This window comes from Polypterus senegalus, chromosome 9, assembly GCF_016835505.1.
Source record: "Polypterus senegalus isolate Bchr_013 chromosome 9, ASM1683550v1, whole genome shotgun sequence".
Classification (NCBI taxonomy): domain Eukaryota; kingdom Metazoa; phylum Chordata; class Cladistia; order Polypteriformes; family Polypteridae; genus Polypterus; species Polypterus senegalus.
Window position 1 is genome coordinate 1468510 of NC_053162.1, and position 13990 is coordinate 1482499.

A 13990-nucleotide genomic window follows, 5' to 3' on the forward strand; every position below is an offset into this window, starting at 1 on the left:
TTCTGTGACTTTAAACTCGCAGACTTTGCTATTTGTTATATTTTCTATTATACTTTCTTATTACTGTACTTTATTAAATACCACATTAGATTTAAAGACAAAGTGCAGAAATTTAAAAGTAGAGTGATAGAAGAAATAAAGTAAATATTAGGACACCTAGTGTAGGAGAGCTGCTCCGACCAGCAGGGTTATCAGGCTGCAGGGGGCACCCCGATACTAGAACAGTGTGGCAGAAGTGAGGCATCGTCGGTTGGTACTGTAAGTGGCATATCACCAAAGGGTGCATCAGCGTTCATTGTCTTTAGGGGATTCCTGAAGAGCCAAGCAGCATTTAGGCGTGAATGAGATCTGGGGACACCCGTACATTGTTCATGCTGAAGATGAGGGAGTCCCTGTGTGGAGAACTGAGGAGGGACTGGCAGTGCAGGCGTCACTTATAAGTTGTGTGTCTGTGTGTGACAGTAGACCAATCCAGTAATGAGCACAGATATTGTATACACGCACCTATTCGCAGCCATGCACAGTGTGAACCACTAGGGGGCACTGCAGCACCCCGGACCCTGGACACAACTACTCAGACACAGGCTCTGACTCCAATAACAACATTTATGACCACACATACCTTGATGTATTCCAATACAATATGCAGTATGACTCTCCACTTCTCTCCCAACTCCGACTGCCAGGCAGCTCCCTTTATACCGGGCTCATGGGTACAGAATTCTTGTGCCATCACACTGCATCCAGGAAGCCCTTCTGAGTCAAGCGGAATCCCCCTGCCTCAAACAGCTCCCCCAAGCGGCACCCAACAGCCCCAACAGGACTGCCCACCAAAACTACAACTCCCATGCAGCCCTGCGGGTGTCCAATCAGGATGTATGCCAGAGGGATGTCGCCATCAAGTGTACTGGGGATGCACATGGCTCCCCCTGTCCATCCATTATAGCGGCTTCCTGACCAGAAAAGGCACAACTAACCAACTTGGTCGGGACGTCCGTCCACCCACATCCTACCATTGAAAGGGCCACCTGGGCTATCCATCCTGGCAGCCAACCCATGTTGCCCATTAAAGCAGGAAAAAAAAAAAAAAGATTCAGAGAGGCCTATCATGCAGCAGCGACACAAACCCCACCAAGGGAAGCTGCGGTCCTGTCTCACGTCTTCATTGTCTGATAACAATCGGAGTGTTTTATGCCAGATATTTATCACATTTCAACAGAGGCAGCAAAGTGCAGTGCTAATGAAAGGGTTTTGGCAAGTGATCCTAAGTGCCAACATGTTATAATGAGCTTAGGTTACGTGAAGTTAGGGGTTTATGGCAACAAAACACAGTGTACAGTGAACGGGGTCTGCTGAAACCCAAGGACATTCTTTCCTAGGGTCAATGTTACTGTTTCAGCGATGTCGAGAGGAATGGCTACCTCATCTGTGTTTTTGGCAATTTTAGTGTAGGTGGAGATAATGGGAGGTTTGAAAATCGAGAGTCCACCTCATGAGAAGAATTTAGGAGTCGTAGTGAACTCTAAGCTCTCGACTTCCAGACAGTGTTCAGAAGCCATTAACAGAATGTCAGGTTATATAGCGCCTTGATGTGTGCAGTACAAGTCACTGGAGGTTCTGCTCAGGCTTTATAACACACTGGTGAGGCCTCATCTGGAGTCCTGGGGGCAGTTTGGGTCTCCATAAAGACATAGCAGCACAAGAGAAGGTCCAGAGAAGAGCAAGTGGGCCGATTATGGGGGGGCTACAGGGGGTGAGTGATGAGGAAAGATTAAAAGAGCTGAGCCTTCACAGTTTGTGAGCAGGGGGGCTGAACGCACCCCTAGAAGACACGGACACTTCTTAAAAACACTGATAGACTACCTTCACGTTGCTCCCTTACTTGCTGGACTGGTGTGGCTGCTCTGCCACGTGATATCGATCAGCGAGGGCCACGGGCAGGAGTCCGAAACAGCAATCCAAACTTTAAAGTGTCAAACCTTATAGGGTCTTCAGCCCCCCTTCTCACAAGTTTAAACAAAAGAAGATGAAGGAGTGACCTGATGGAAGTGTTTAAAATGATGAAGGGAGTTAGTCCAGTGGATCGAGACGGTGACTTTAAAATGAGTTCATCAAGAACATCGGGGACACAGCTGGAAACTCGTGAAGGGTCAATTTAGCACAAGCATTCGGACGTTTCTCTTTACACAAAGAACGATAGACACTTGGAATAAGCGACCAAGTCGTGTGGTGGACAGTAAGACGTCAGGGACTTGAAAACTCGACTTGATGTTATTTTAGAAGAAGTAAGTGGAGAGGACTGGCGAGCTGTGTTGGGCTGAATGGCCTGTCCTCGTCCAGAGTGTTAGAATGTTCTAGAAAATACCTTCTTAAAAGTGTGAAAATGCTAGTGTAGCCACAGATCATTTTTGTTTCAAAACACTTTGTAAATTAAAAAATACTGCAGTAGTGCAGCTGTAGCCTCAGAGTCTCGAACTTTTTAGATTTAGAGTACGTTGACTGCATTTCATTTGCAAGGATACGTTTGCCAAGAACACAATGAAAAGTGCCAGTCTCGTAGTTCTCACTCTGTAATCTCAGATGACCTTAATATCTGTCACCCTGTGATGTCACTGGCTGCACATTTCCAGGTCATTTATCTGGCAACATAAAATAGTGGCACCTGTGGGGAGAAAAAAAAGAAAAAGTACCCGTAAAAAGACACAAAAATACCAAATCTACTCGCGTTTAATTTCTCCTGTGGATAAGTTGGGCTTGATTTTACCGTACAGTCTCTGGTATTTTATAATGTCGGTCTTATAAGTCGAACGTGGAAAACTGATGCTATTGGTCCAAGAGATTATGACATGCTAACGCCCGCCCACCTGAGAGAGTAACCACGGAGTACACGGCCTTTTGTGCCTACGTGACCACCCGGTGATACCCGCACTATTCTGAAGCGACGTTTGCACTGTTTTGTGTTTTTTGTATCTCACATCCTCATACACCGTTATAGTGGGAGCATCCATTATCTACGATGGAGCGTTCGATGTGGACACTGAAGAGACAAAAACACCAATTTAAAATAAAAAGCAACTTCTTTATTTCTTGGTGAGTTAAGGAGACGTTCAGTGCCACTGACTGGTTAGAACAGAAAGAAATCCTCTCTTTATATTACCTCGCTTATTCATTAACCAAAGAGAGGAAAAGAAAAAACATGGCAGTTCATTTTGAGGTCTGACACAGATTGCTGTAAATGACGTTACATCCTAACAGGAGTGTACGGAGTTTATTACCAACTTAACTCTTTGAGGGCTGAATATTTTCTCCAAAAAACTCAGTTTTCTGAAAAGCGCACAATGCACTGGTTTAACACATAAAATCAACATAAAACACCTGTTGCTACGTGCCGTGGCTGCTGTTGGCACCTGTTTGGCATCTCTGGCAGCAGTGTCTGCACAGGGATGGCTCGATGGTCAGCAAGAATGCATTGTGGGCTGGCTACCTCTCTGTCTTCGCACAGCAGGTGGGCGACCGTGGCAATCGTAGTGTGATGCACTATGGTTTGTACCTCATCATCATAAGTGGTGGTCCGCTGCTGTTGTAGGTGTATAAGCTACACAAACATGTTAAGCACTACGATCAGCTGGGGGCTGATATGCTGATGCTGGTACCTCACTTTTATTTTCGATATCCATCTCCTGATCAGTTGCATCAAACACAGAGTCCGATTCAACGATAATACGTAAAACGTCCATGAAGTATTTTGCTTTGCACATTTGCTTTAATCTCACAAGATGTCGATGCCATTTTAGAGGCTGTTAACTCTTTACAACTCATTCACGCACAGGGAATCGAGGTCAAATCAACAAAGCTATGGAACTTTCCTTCTAGCAAAAAGAGTCAAAGTAAAACGTAAAGGTGACTTTTGTCGCAGTTTACAGCCGATTCCCGTCCTCTACTCCTGAATTTTGACAAGAGTCAACATCAGCCCTGAAAGAGTTAAAGAGTCATCAGGGCACTCGTATTGCTAGAAATGCGCCTTCATCAGCTCACACACACACACACACACGAGAGCAGTTTAAAGCAGTTTCTTCTAGTTCAGTACATTAGTTACATTACAGCTTTAATATCTTTATTAGACTTTGTTTGGTTAGATTAATAATCTTTAAGGGTCAGGTTTCTATCAGGAAACTATCACCTTGGTTTGTAATATCACAGGGTGTTCTGTTAGTATCAAGAGGTCAGCATTTTCTCATACAAGAAAGTTATCTAATAATTATATCTAATAATTCTGTGCACAAGCTTAATTTTTTTCTACCTAAACGAAGAAGAAGTCATAAATCATATAACTCTCTGCAGCACGATTAATACAAAATACAGTCATTGGTATTGTGAGGTAAGTACTTATAATCATTACAGTTAATAATGTTTTTCTTTCTTATCAATCAGAAGAAAATATGAAGCTGGTTTTAAATTGAAAGTCATTGAAGTGGCGAAAGAAACTGGCAACTGTGCTGCTGCAACAAAATTCAATGAGTCTGAGAAACTGACGAGAGATTAGAGGAGGTAAGAAGATCAAGTGTTGTGTTTTTGAACGGGTGTGTAAGTCGGGTCTGATTTGATGATCGATTTTTTGGGTTTCAACACCCTGACTCATACGCCATCCATCCATCCAGCCATCCATTTTCCAACCCGCTGAATCCGAACACAGGGTCACGGGGGTCTGCTGGAGCCAATCCCAGCCAACACAGGGCACAAGGCAGGAACCAATCCTGGGCAGGGTGCCAACCCACCGCAGCTCATACGCCAGTATGTACTGTAATTCAACTCAATGAAATCAACTTATCAGAATTCCAATTTACATTTCCCAAGGCATAGAATAAATCAGGAAAGGTCCACCCAAGTACCAAAAGGAAGTTAAATCAATACTATAAAATGAAACCAAATCGTATTTATTTTTAATTTTTGTACATTTTACTTTGTCAGGATCTGCCACTAAATCGGGGTTATCTTTTGTAGCAGAGATCGACTCTTTCATTAGTTGTTTTTCATTTATTTTGTTCTTTTAATTCTTGTATAATATTTTGGGTTGTTTTTTTGCAGTCATGAGTGAGGGCAGCTCGTGGGGTTGCTAGGGGCGTGTCCTAAGAGAGTCATGAACTTTTGCCTAGCGACTCGCCGGGTACAAAAGGTCATCCTAGGGGTCACATCCTTATCCGAGTCTTGAAGGATTCAAATGCTTTGTTCTTTTCTTTTCAAGAATTTTTGTCATTCATACAACTTCTTGCTGGTTTACGACGTGCGCTTATTATTTTAACTACGATATGTGACTCCATGTTGGTTTTGGTCTGCGGTGGGCTGGCTCCCTGCCCGGGATTTGTTCCTTGTGCCCTGTGCTGGCTGGGACTGGCTCCAGCAGACCCCCGGTGACCCTGCCTTAGGTTATAGTGGATTGGATGATGGATGGATGGTTTTGGTTATTAATTCAGCTTTCTCTCAGTTTTGGCCTTTTTGTCTACGCCGTTTCTCCTGGTATCACTTAAAAAACGTTTCGCTTGCTTATGATCTGGCCCAACACAAATCATACCACCCTGGCCCACTCCCAGTGGACAAACGTCCTGAACCTGTAAATTACAGTACGCTACATCAAGGTAGCAGCCAAATATACAAACGTAATCTGAAAATGTCAAATTTTAAACACTCATATTTTAAAATTGTGCACAACATGCACCATCACAACGTGCTACACGACACACAAAACACCAAAATGAACCACAAGGGACTTCCTCTTCAGCTGGCATTTGAAAGGCCATGTCAACCTGCTGTGATAACTCCGGAGTCGAGTCAGTACAACACACAGTAAAAGGGTCTTAACTCAAAGGAGACGGGTGTGGCGCGAGGGGGGGTACACTTTGGTACGCCACTGTGTGGAGCGCACACAGCGGGGTCAGGCTTTGATCATAACCGGGGACAGAGGAATGGCGCGCTGGCACAGAGATACGCATGAGCAAGATGGAGTCAGTTAGGCGGGGTAGTCGGCACCGTCGAGAGACCGTGAGAGAGATCGGTTTCATGATGTTTTCCTGTTTTGTTATTTAACGTGAGAGCGGCCGAGGTGAGCCTTAGAGTTTGTCTGTTAAGGATCATCAAATCGAGGTTGGATGTGCTCAACGGCGGAGCAGAGCGGACATGTTGATGTGCACAGCCGGCTCTAAAGAGGGGAGTGGGTGGTCTGCGGAGCTGAGAGCGCGAGAGACTTTCAGGGGGGCGTCTTCTGAGAATAATGGAGATGAGGAAGAGTGGCTAAGAGAGCCTCTGAGGGCTTCAGAAGACGTGACTGGCTGGTTTGTTGAGCTCGTATCAATATTTCCTGCAACATGTGAATATTTTCTGGGATTATTTATCGATTGTTTTTGGATGTGCCACTGCTATTAAAGTGTGGTTTGGCACTGGACTAATAAAGATGATCTATTTCTTGCACAATTTTTTAGTGATCTGTGTCTCTCATCACCTCACTGGTGCTCAGTTCATGAAGTACAGGATGCCCAGGGTGGGATGCATGCTGGGGCCAAGGGCATGGAGTATCACTCCTGCTCACTACGTGTGAAGCATTTACTGTGAAAGGCACTATACACAATTCAGGGACTTTGGTCCGACTCCGTAATTCTTCCGTCTTAGAGTTTCTGACCCCAGTTATCACCTTAGCCTGTTTAACTCGATTCCAGTTCCTTACGTCAACTGCCATCCATGCAGTTCAGAACGTCCATGGCTCGAGTTTGTGGACACAAACAGACTTGAAACAGAGAGGGCTGAGACCCTGACAAAATCCTCACCTGTGACGTCAAATACAAGAACGTTATCAGAGGGAACAAAGTGAGGGAAGTGAGGGAAATCAAAGTCAAAGAGAAATGAGTCGTGTGGCAGACGACTGGGGATCCTACCCAGATGGGACGCCTGGAAGAACCAGGAGAGGGCCGATACCTCCCATGGGCCACCAGAGGGCAGCTGCCTTGGTCTGCATGAGGGCCGCCGCCAGGGGGCGCCCAGACGTTTATGAAACCCTGGATGGCAGCACCAGAAGGAATTCCAGGGACACCCAGAGTGCTTCCGGGTGCTCATGCAGCACTTCCACCACACCAGGAAGTGCCGCCGGAAGATCGTCACGGAGCACCTGGAGCACATCCGGGTGGCTATAAAAGAGTAGACGAGCCGGAGTCGGGAGGAAGAAGACGGAGCTCGGGAGGACAGGAGTAACAGCGGCCGAAATATTGAGAGACTGAAGAGACTGGTTGATTTAGGGATTGTGGTGCCGTTTATTATACCTGGTTTGGGACATTCAGCGTCTGTCTGTCTGTCTTTCCACAGTCGTTACACAGCTACTCCAGTCCCACACCGTACTTTTCATTTTGTAATAAGCAGATGTCTGTGAATGCCATTCTGCTATCTTAAAGTAGGATACGTATGTGCCAATAGGTGTGTGTGTGTCATAAAGATAGTAATCACATGCCTGGCAGCGGTGGGTCAGAACTAAAATCAGCCAAAAAGATGGTGTGACAATGCCAACGCCATCACAATGAAAAAGCAGTTCTATAAATCCATAACACATTATAGCAGCCTATAGTGGTACAACAAAAGGGTTTTAACAGGCACCACCTGACATTAGGGTGACATGTCTAAGATCAGGAAAACTGCGCTTCAAACTGCAGAGCCTTACGTTTATGGGACCCAGGGATGAACCACAGGCAGCCGTTGTCCAGCGTGGCATCTTCCAGTGCGATCCACAGGCCCATCACCTTGCCCATTGGCTCTGTGTGAAGGAAAGTGGCATCTTGGTGGGGAGTCACTAAGGCCAAAAAAGGAAGAGTAGATCAGTGAACAAATCAAAACTACGTGGAATAAAAATGGCAGTCATCTTGTGTACACTCTTCCGCTCAACTGTTTCCTGACTTCAGTGGGTACAAAGAAGGAACAACTCCTCTGAAGACGATGGATGCCACACCATGACAAGGCACACTTGCTGGGTCAATTTAGAGTCTCCATTCCATCTGCTGGACTGAGGGGTAAGAGCCAAGTGAAGACATGGAGGACATTCCAGCTACCCAGTGACGTCACCCCGGCCCAGCCTTTAATTCTCATAAGGCCTAAATGTTCACTTAGAGGCAGCAGGAGGCACTTCAGAGCAAGAGGGAAGGCCAGCGTCCCCTGTTTAGGGCCATTGGCTTGCATTTCTGGAGATGTGTCAACACAGTACTGGTGGCATTGGCGCATTAGATGAACACTCCACCCGAAAATGATCTTTATTGTATATGGCACTGGCAACCTTGTACTTAGTAGTGATGGCTGAGAAAACATTTTAAGCTCATATTTTCATAAAAAATTGAGCTAATAAATTTTAGGAGGAGACATGCAAGTACAAACTTCACTGTACTACTGTATGCAGATGACAATAAGCTTAACCGGACTTGACCCGAAAAGGACTGTCGAGAAATATCTGACGGAGCCCTTTAGGTACCAAGTGTAATAAAATACGTCCTATCAGATAAGAGAAGATTTAAGCCAGGAAGGAACAGCGTCAGCAATGCCAAATGATGAAGATGGAGAACGAAGACTATTATGATTCACAGCATCAAAAGGCACAGCGAGAGTAGCAGAGTGTTGGGTGGGCGGCCGGCCGGCTGGCTCAGCATCAGCAGATAAAATCGATGCTCTCTTACCTTCTCCACCAATCCCAGGTTGCTAGAAAATAAAGAATCAAAAGTAAGCTGACATTGCATCTCACCTTTGTCCCCGATTCTACTTACAATAACCACAAATATGCACAAAACAGAAGATGAAAAGCAAGAACATAAGGCAGGACTCCACCACTATGACCTCTGGTGTGGCTGCTGGACTTTGAAATTTCTGGTAAACTCAGTTCATCGCCTCTCACGTTTCTGTTTTGTCGGCCTGTCATCAGACACACTTGATCAGCATGTAAATCATGTCCAGTGTGAACAATTCTACTTGTGCAGATACAGGAGATCGGGCCGGAGGGGCTTGCTGTGAATTCGCCTGTCGGTTTGTGGCATGGCGCCCTGAGTCTGAACTCTGAAGAGCGCTACACAGCCAGTAAGGTGTATTGCATTGTTCTTTAACGTTATGCACATCGCACAATGAATGGTCAGTCTTCAAGACGTTGTTGGTTGCTGGCGGAGGGTCTTCACGCACCGCGGCACGTGACTCCATCGCCATGACACGTTAAATACTGATGTGACTCTCCGTGTTCCCCTTGCTTCGTATCGCACTTCTGTAGTCGGATTTTCTTCTTTCGATTTTCTTTCGTGTCCTTATTTGGTTACGACTTCGCTTAACGTTTTCGGCTTTGTCTTCCGATCTCTCTGCCCTCGTTTTGTTTTCCTTCATCGCCTTGTACTGAAGACTTGACTCTTTTCAGTGGCTTGGCTCAGCTACAACAGTGTCCAGGCAGGCAGTGTGGTGTGCTGGTTAAGGCTTTGGAGGTTGAGGGTTCAAATCCCACTTCTGACACCACTGTGCGACCCTCAGCAAGTCACATGACCTGCCTGTGCTCCAATTGGAAAACCAAGAAAAGAAATGTAACCAATTGTATCATAAGTAGCCTTGGATAAGTAAATGGGCTGAGCCCTGACGTTACACTTTACAATTTTCTGGCCTCTGTATTGATGTACTGAGTTACAATACAATACAATTTATTTTTGCATGACCCAAAAATCGCACAAGAAGTGAAACAATGGACTTTAGCAGGCCCTGCCACTTGACAGCCCCCCAGCCTTGACTCTATAAGAAGATGAGGAAAAACTCCCAAAAAAACCCTTGTAGGGAAAAAATGGAAGAAACTTTGGGAAAGGCAGTTCAGAGAGAGACCCTTAGGTTGGGCGTGCAGTGGGTGTCAAACAAAGGGGGTCAATACAATACAATACACAGAACCCACGTCATCCTCAATACAATAGAATAGTGCAATAGAAATATTACAAGTACAGAGCAGAAGTCAACAATAGATGATATCCCATAATAGGATTTGGATTTGTTAAGAGTCCTGGAGACCTCGGCCATCAAGCTGCCTCCCCCAATTCCCCCAATTGGCCATTCCACAGCTGAAACAGCGCTGGGCCAGCCAATCCAATGAAAGGACCCCTCTACCCCACGATTCCTGCGATCCTCCATCAGGGATGACTTTACCTTAGGCAGGCAGGTGCGCCGTGGCACCAAGTGGCACATTTGAGTACCAATTTGAGTTCTCTTCTTGTATTTTTTCTTTGTCTATGGGTGTTGGGCACATATTTCACAAGGATTCCGGAGTTTTGAACCCGCCAGAGTAGGAAATTCATATTGACTCTGCAAGATTCACAATTTTATCGCATCTTATGATATCAAGGATTGGACGGGCTTGGGTATTCAACAACCAGTTCATGGTGACAGTCCCTTGCGGTTCATTGACGGTGCTGGCGTTGGCGGGTTTTCTGTGCTTGTATTAATTACTGGATTTGTTTCATTTTAGTGTTCAGTTTTTGTTTGCCCCTGGATTGCCTTTGCCTTTGAGCTCCTTGGAGTTTAGTTTGTGCCAGAGAGCATTTTTGTAAAAAGAAATCTTTAGTTATAAATATTTGCTCTTTATGCGACTAGCTGGGGTTTGCAGGTTTTCTCACCTTTAGTGGGCATTTGCAGTCATTTTTGGGACCAACTGTGCTTGGGAACCCCGTGTTCACGGCACTCCTGACCTCAAACTTGAAGCAGCGGATTGAGAAAAAGCATTTTTATTGTTACTACACTCGTTGGCAGTGGCGGTGGCGTTACCTGAGAAGTTTTGCTTCTTTAAGGTGTGAAGTATTCGTCTTGAATTTGATCCACACTACACAGGCAGGCTGTCATTGTCAGAGGACTTGTGAGATCTTACACACAGGCGATTTTTACAAATCTTTGTTTAACATTCTTCCACTGGATGACCGTTCCTTTATGTAAACCCAACCATCAGAGTTAGTTTGAATTTGGTACCAGAGAAATGTGTTTTGAATTTTTTGGCATATTTCATAATGAAATGAATTTGAACAAAACCATTCACTTCAAGAGAATCACTACGCTTTGTCCATTCCACTAGATGGCAGTACTAACTCAGTATCAGTGCTTCATTCTGCTACAGTAGATGGCGGCTCTCAGTTCAGAGTCTCTTTTGAAGGTCCCAAGCCTCGGCTCCAACACCTCCGTGCATATTTAACAACCGGGGAGTAAAGAGCCGTTCGATCAAAACGAGTTAAAACACAACAACAAGTATCGATCACGGGGCTCCGCTCAGACATATCAGGCCAGGAACATCTTTGGGATGTGCAAGAAGAGTCCACGGACATTCTAGAAACACCTCCAGACAACACACAGACTGGACCTGGGGATCTGAGCGAAGCGCTGAGCCAACAGGCACTAAACACACTAAGAGTCCACTTTGTGAGGCCCACATGCTAGTTAGTACAAATTGCCAATAATGGGGCTGCAACTGCATCTATCGTAGCATATGGACATCATCAAGACTGGCTGGACATTAGGACGAGGGTGAGGAGTGACCTTGCTGCCCACGGTCTGATGGTTGGCGATCCATGTGGTGTTTTATGCGCAACAAGCTCTTGGGTTTATAGAAAAAGGAGCAATAAACCAAAAAAAAACTGTGTGTGAAGGAAAAAGGTCAGAGGAGATTGGCCAGACGCGTTCAGTAAAGACCACAAACCATCAGATCACAGCTCTTTACAACAACGGTGTGCAAAAGGACATCTCTGAACACACAGCCTGTTGGGCAGCATTCATGAGTCCATCATCAGGAGGAACCCTGGGCAAAAGGCACCTCACGACAGAAAGCTCCATGTACTAAAAAGCAAGCACTTGACTCAAATTTGCAACAGTCCACATGGGTGATCCTCAGGAGTCCTTGAACGAGGCTCTAGAGTGAGCCCACTTACTGTATTCAGGACCTGGCACACGTGTGAAACCTGGCGGTCAGGTCACGGTTTGGTGAAGGGCCCACCTAATGTAATGAAAAAAACACCAAATGATTTTAAAACGGCCACAGTTTTACGCAGACCGCCATTCATCAAAGTACTACAAGTTCACAGATGATTCCGTCTGTGACTGTCACCATCGCTTCTGAAGGCAGATCTGAGGGGGATCGCACATACAGGGGTGCGCAACAGTAGGCTTACAGTTGTGAGTTTGCTGGAACAGGGGTCGCCAAGTCCGGTCCTGGAGGACCACCGTGGCCGCAGGTTTTCATTCTAACCCTTTTTGATCGAGTGCCCTGTTTGTGCTGCTAATTAACTTCTTGTGAATTCATTTTAATTGACTTGTTTTTTTAAGATTTCTTCCTCTGATTTACTTCATGTTTTTCCTTAAGTGGCGCCCAAACAGAAATGAAATGTGAGGTGAGGGAGCCAACAGAAGACCAGCTACGCCAGGGCCTCAAACTCCAACCACTTTCACTCCAAGCAGCTGCTTAATGAGGTGCCAGTTATTGTCGTTAATTAAACCCGTTCTTTAACTCCATGGCTTGTTGCTGCTCTCGTGGTGCATTAGCAGACATTTACGAAATTGTGGATTTTCTGTTTCTAACAGCTCTACAGAGAAAAGCCAAGCAAAATGACCCCTTTTAATGACTAACTAAAAAGATTACAATATGCAAGCTTTCGACTCAGCAACTCAGGCCCCTTCTTCAGACCCTAACCCTAACCCATAATGGCTAACACAGTACAACACCCAAGTATTAAGAGCTCTATTACATTTCTTGTGGACCTGAGCAGATCAACATTCCTGAGAGCTTCATCTTTCTTTATTTTGTGATATTGTATGATGGACACCAGTTGTTTGGGCTCATTTTGTATCTCGTTATTGTTAGGTTGCTAATTAAGGAAAAAAGAAACAATTTAAGAGGTCTGAGTCTTCAAGTGCAAGTCAATTCAAATTACAGGTAGTTCAAAAGAAGTTAATTGGCAGCAAAAACAGGTCACTCATTAAGAAAAGGGTTAGAATGAAAACCAGCAGCCACAGTGGTCTTCCAGGACTGGAGTTGGTGACCCCTGTGCTGGAATAATCCTAACCTGCATGTCTTTTACCATACGAACAACTGTAACCCAACTTTTGCCCACCCCTGTATAACTCACCAGCAGCTACACCAGGGTGTCTACACCAGGTTTGTGGAGTAAACGCCATACTGTGTCACTTTTTTTGCTATTGGACTTCCCGGTTCTTGAAGTTCTTGCTCTTAGATTAGGTTTTTTATAAATGATGGTCTTGACTGACTCTCAGTTTAGACCCCCTGCCTGTTCCTGTCTCCGCTCATTTTTCATCAAATCCAAACCGCCTCGCTTGAGTAAGTACAAAACCCCATTGAAATGTTGTGGCACACCACAGAACTGAAACTAGGACTGATCAAAGACCACCGGAGATGGCGGACTCTTTTAAAGGTGGTGTGACTGGCGAGCAAGGCCATCACGTACACAAATGACACAAAACATTCAAATGCCATATCATCTGGTGGCTCGGGGTTTCTCTCGTTGGGTTCTACTCTTCATTTTAGAGGCCCATTTTGACAGCTAAACCAGCATGAAGATCACGGAGAGCAAAACACAATGCAGCTTAATAAGTGTGGACGACCATCGTGGATCTTGATAAACCAAAGGGGTGCCTACCGTACCTTGAAGATGTACATGCTCTGAACCACCACTGGCTCCATGAGGCCTAGCTTCCTGACCAGCTCCTGAAACAAGAGCCATTCATTAGAGACGTCTGCTCAGCTCAAGCCTGGGGTCATCTAAGCGATCGGTCATTTACACAAGTGCCACTCACCTGGACATGAGGAGAATGGGTGACATTTTTAAAAACAGCGTCTAAGGCGTGAAGTGCTGGAAAAAAGAAAAAAAATAATAAAATTAAACAGACGCACTTAAAAAAATGGCATCGGCAGAAAGTGTTGGTGACGTACCAGCAAGTAACTGACAGAGGATCTAAAGATCGC

At 45.3% G+C, this 13990-nt stretch overlaps 1 protein-coding gene across 2 annotated transcripts in view; it reads right to left on the reverse strand.

The window, feature by feature from the left end:
• The window catches only part of phyhd1 (phytanoyl-CoA dioxygenase domain containing 1), a 46495-nt gene that overhangs the window by 6823 nt on the left and 25682 nt on the right, over window positions 1-13990 (reverse strand). For both annotated transcript variants that reach the window (XM_039762586.1, XM_039762588.1), the window contains exons 5-8: window positions 13822-13877; window positions 13670-13732; window positions 8697-8718; window positions 7697-7825 (exon numbers count right to left, since the gene is read on the reverse strand). In XM_039762586.1, the coding sequence (XP_039618520.1) occupies window positions 7697-7825; window positions 8697-8718; window positions 13670-13732; window positions 13822-13877 (270 nt within the window). The remainder of the gene's footprint in view (window positions 1-7696; window positions 7826-8696; window positions 8719-13669; window positions 13733-13821; window positions 13878-13990) is intronic.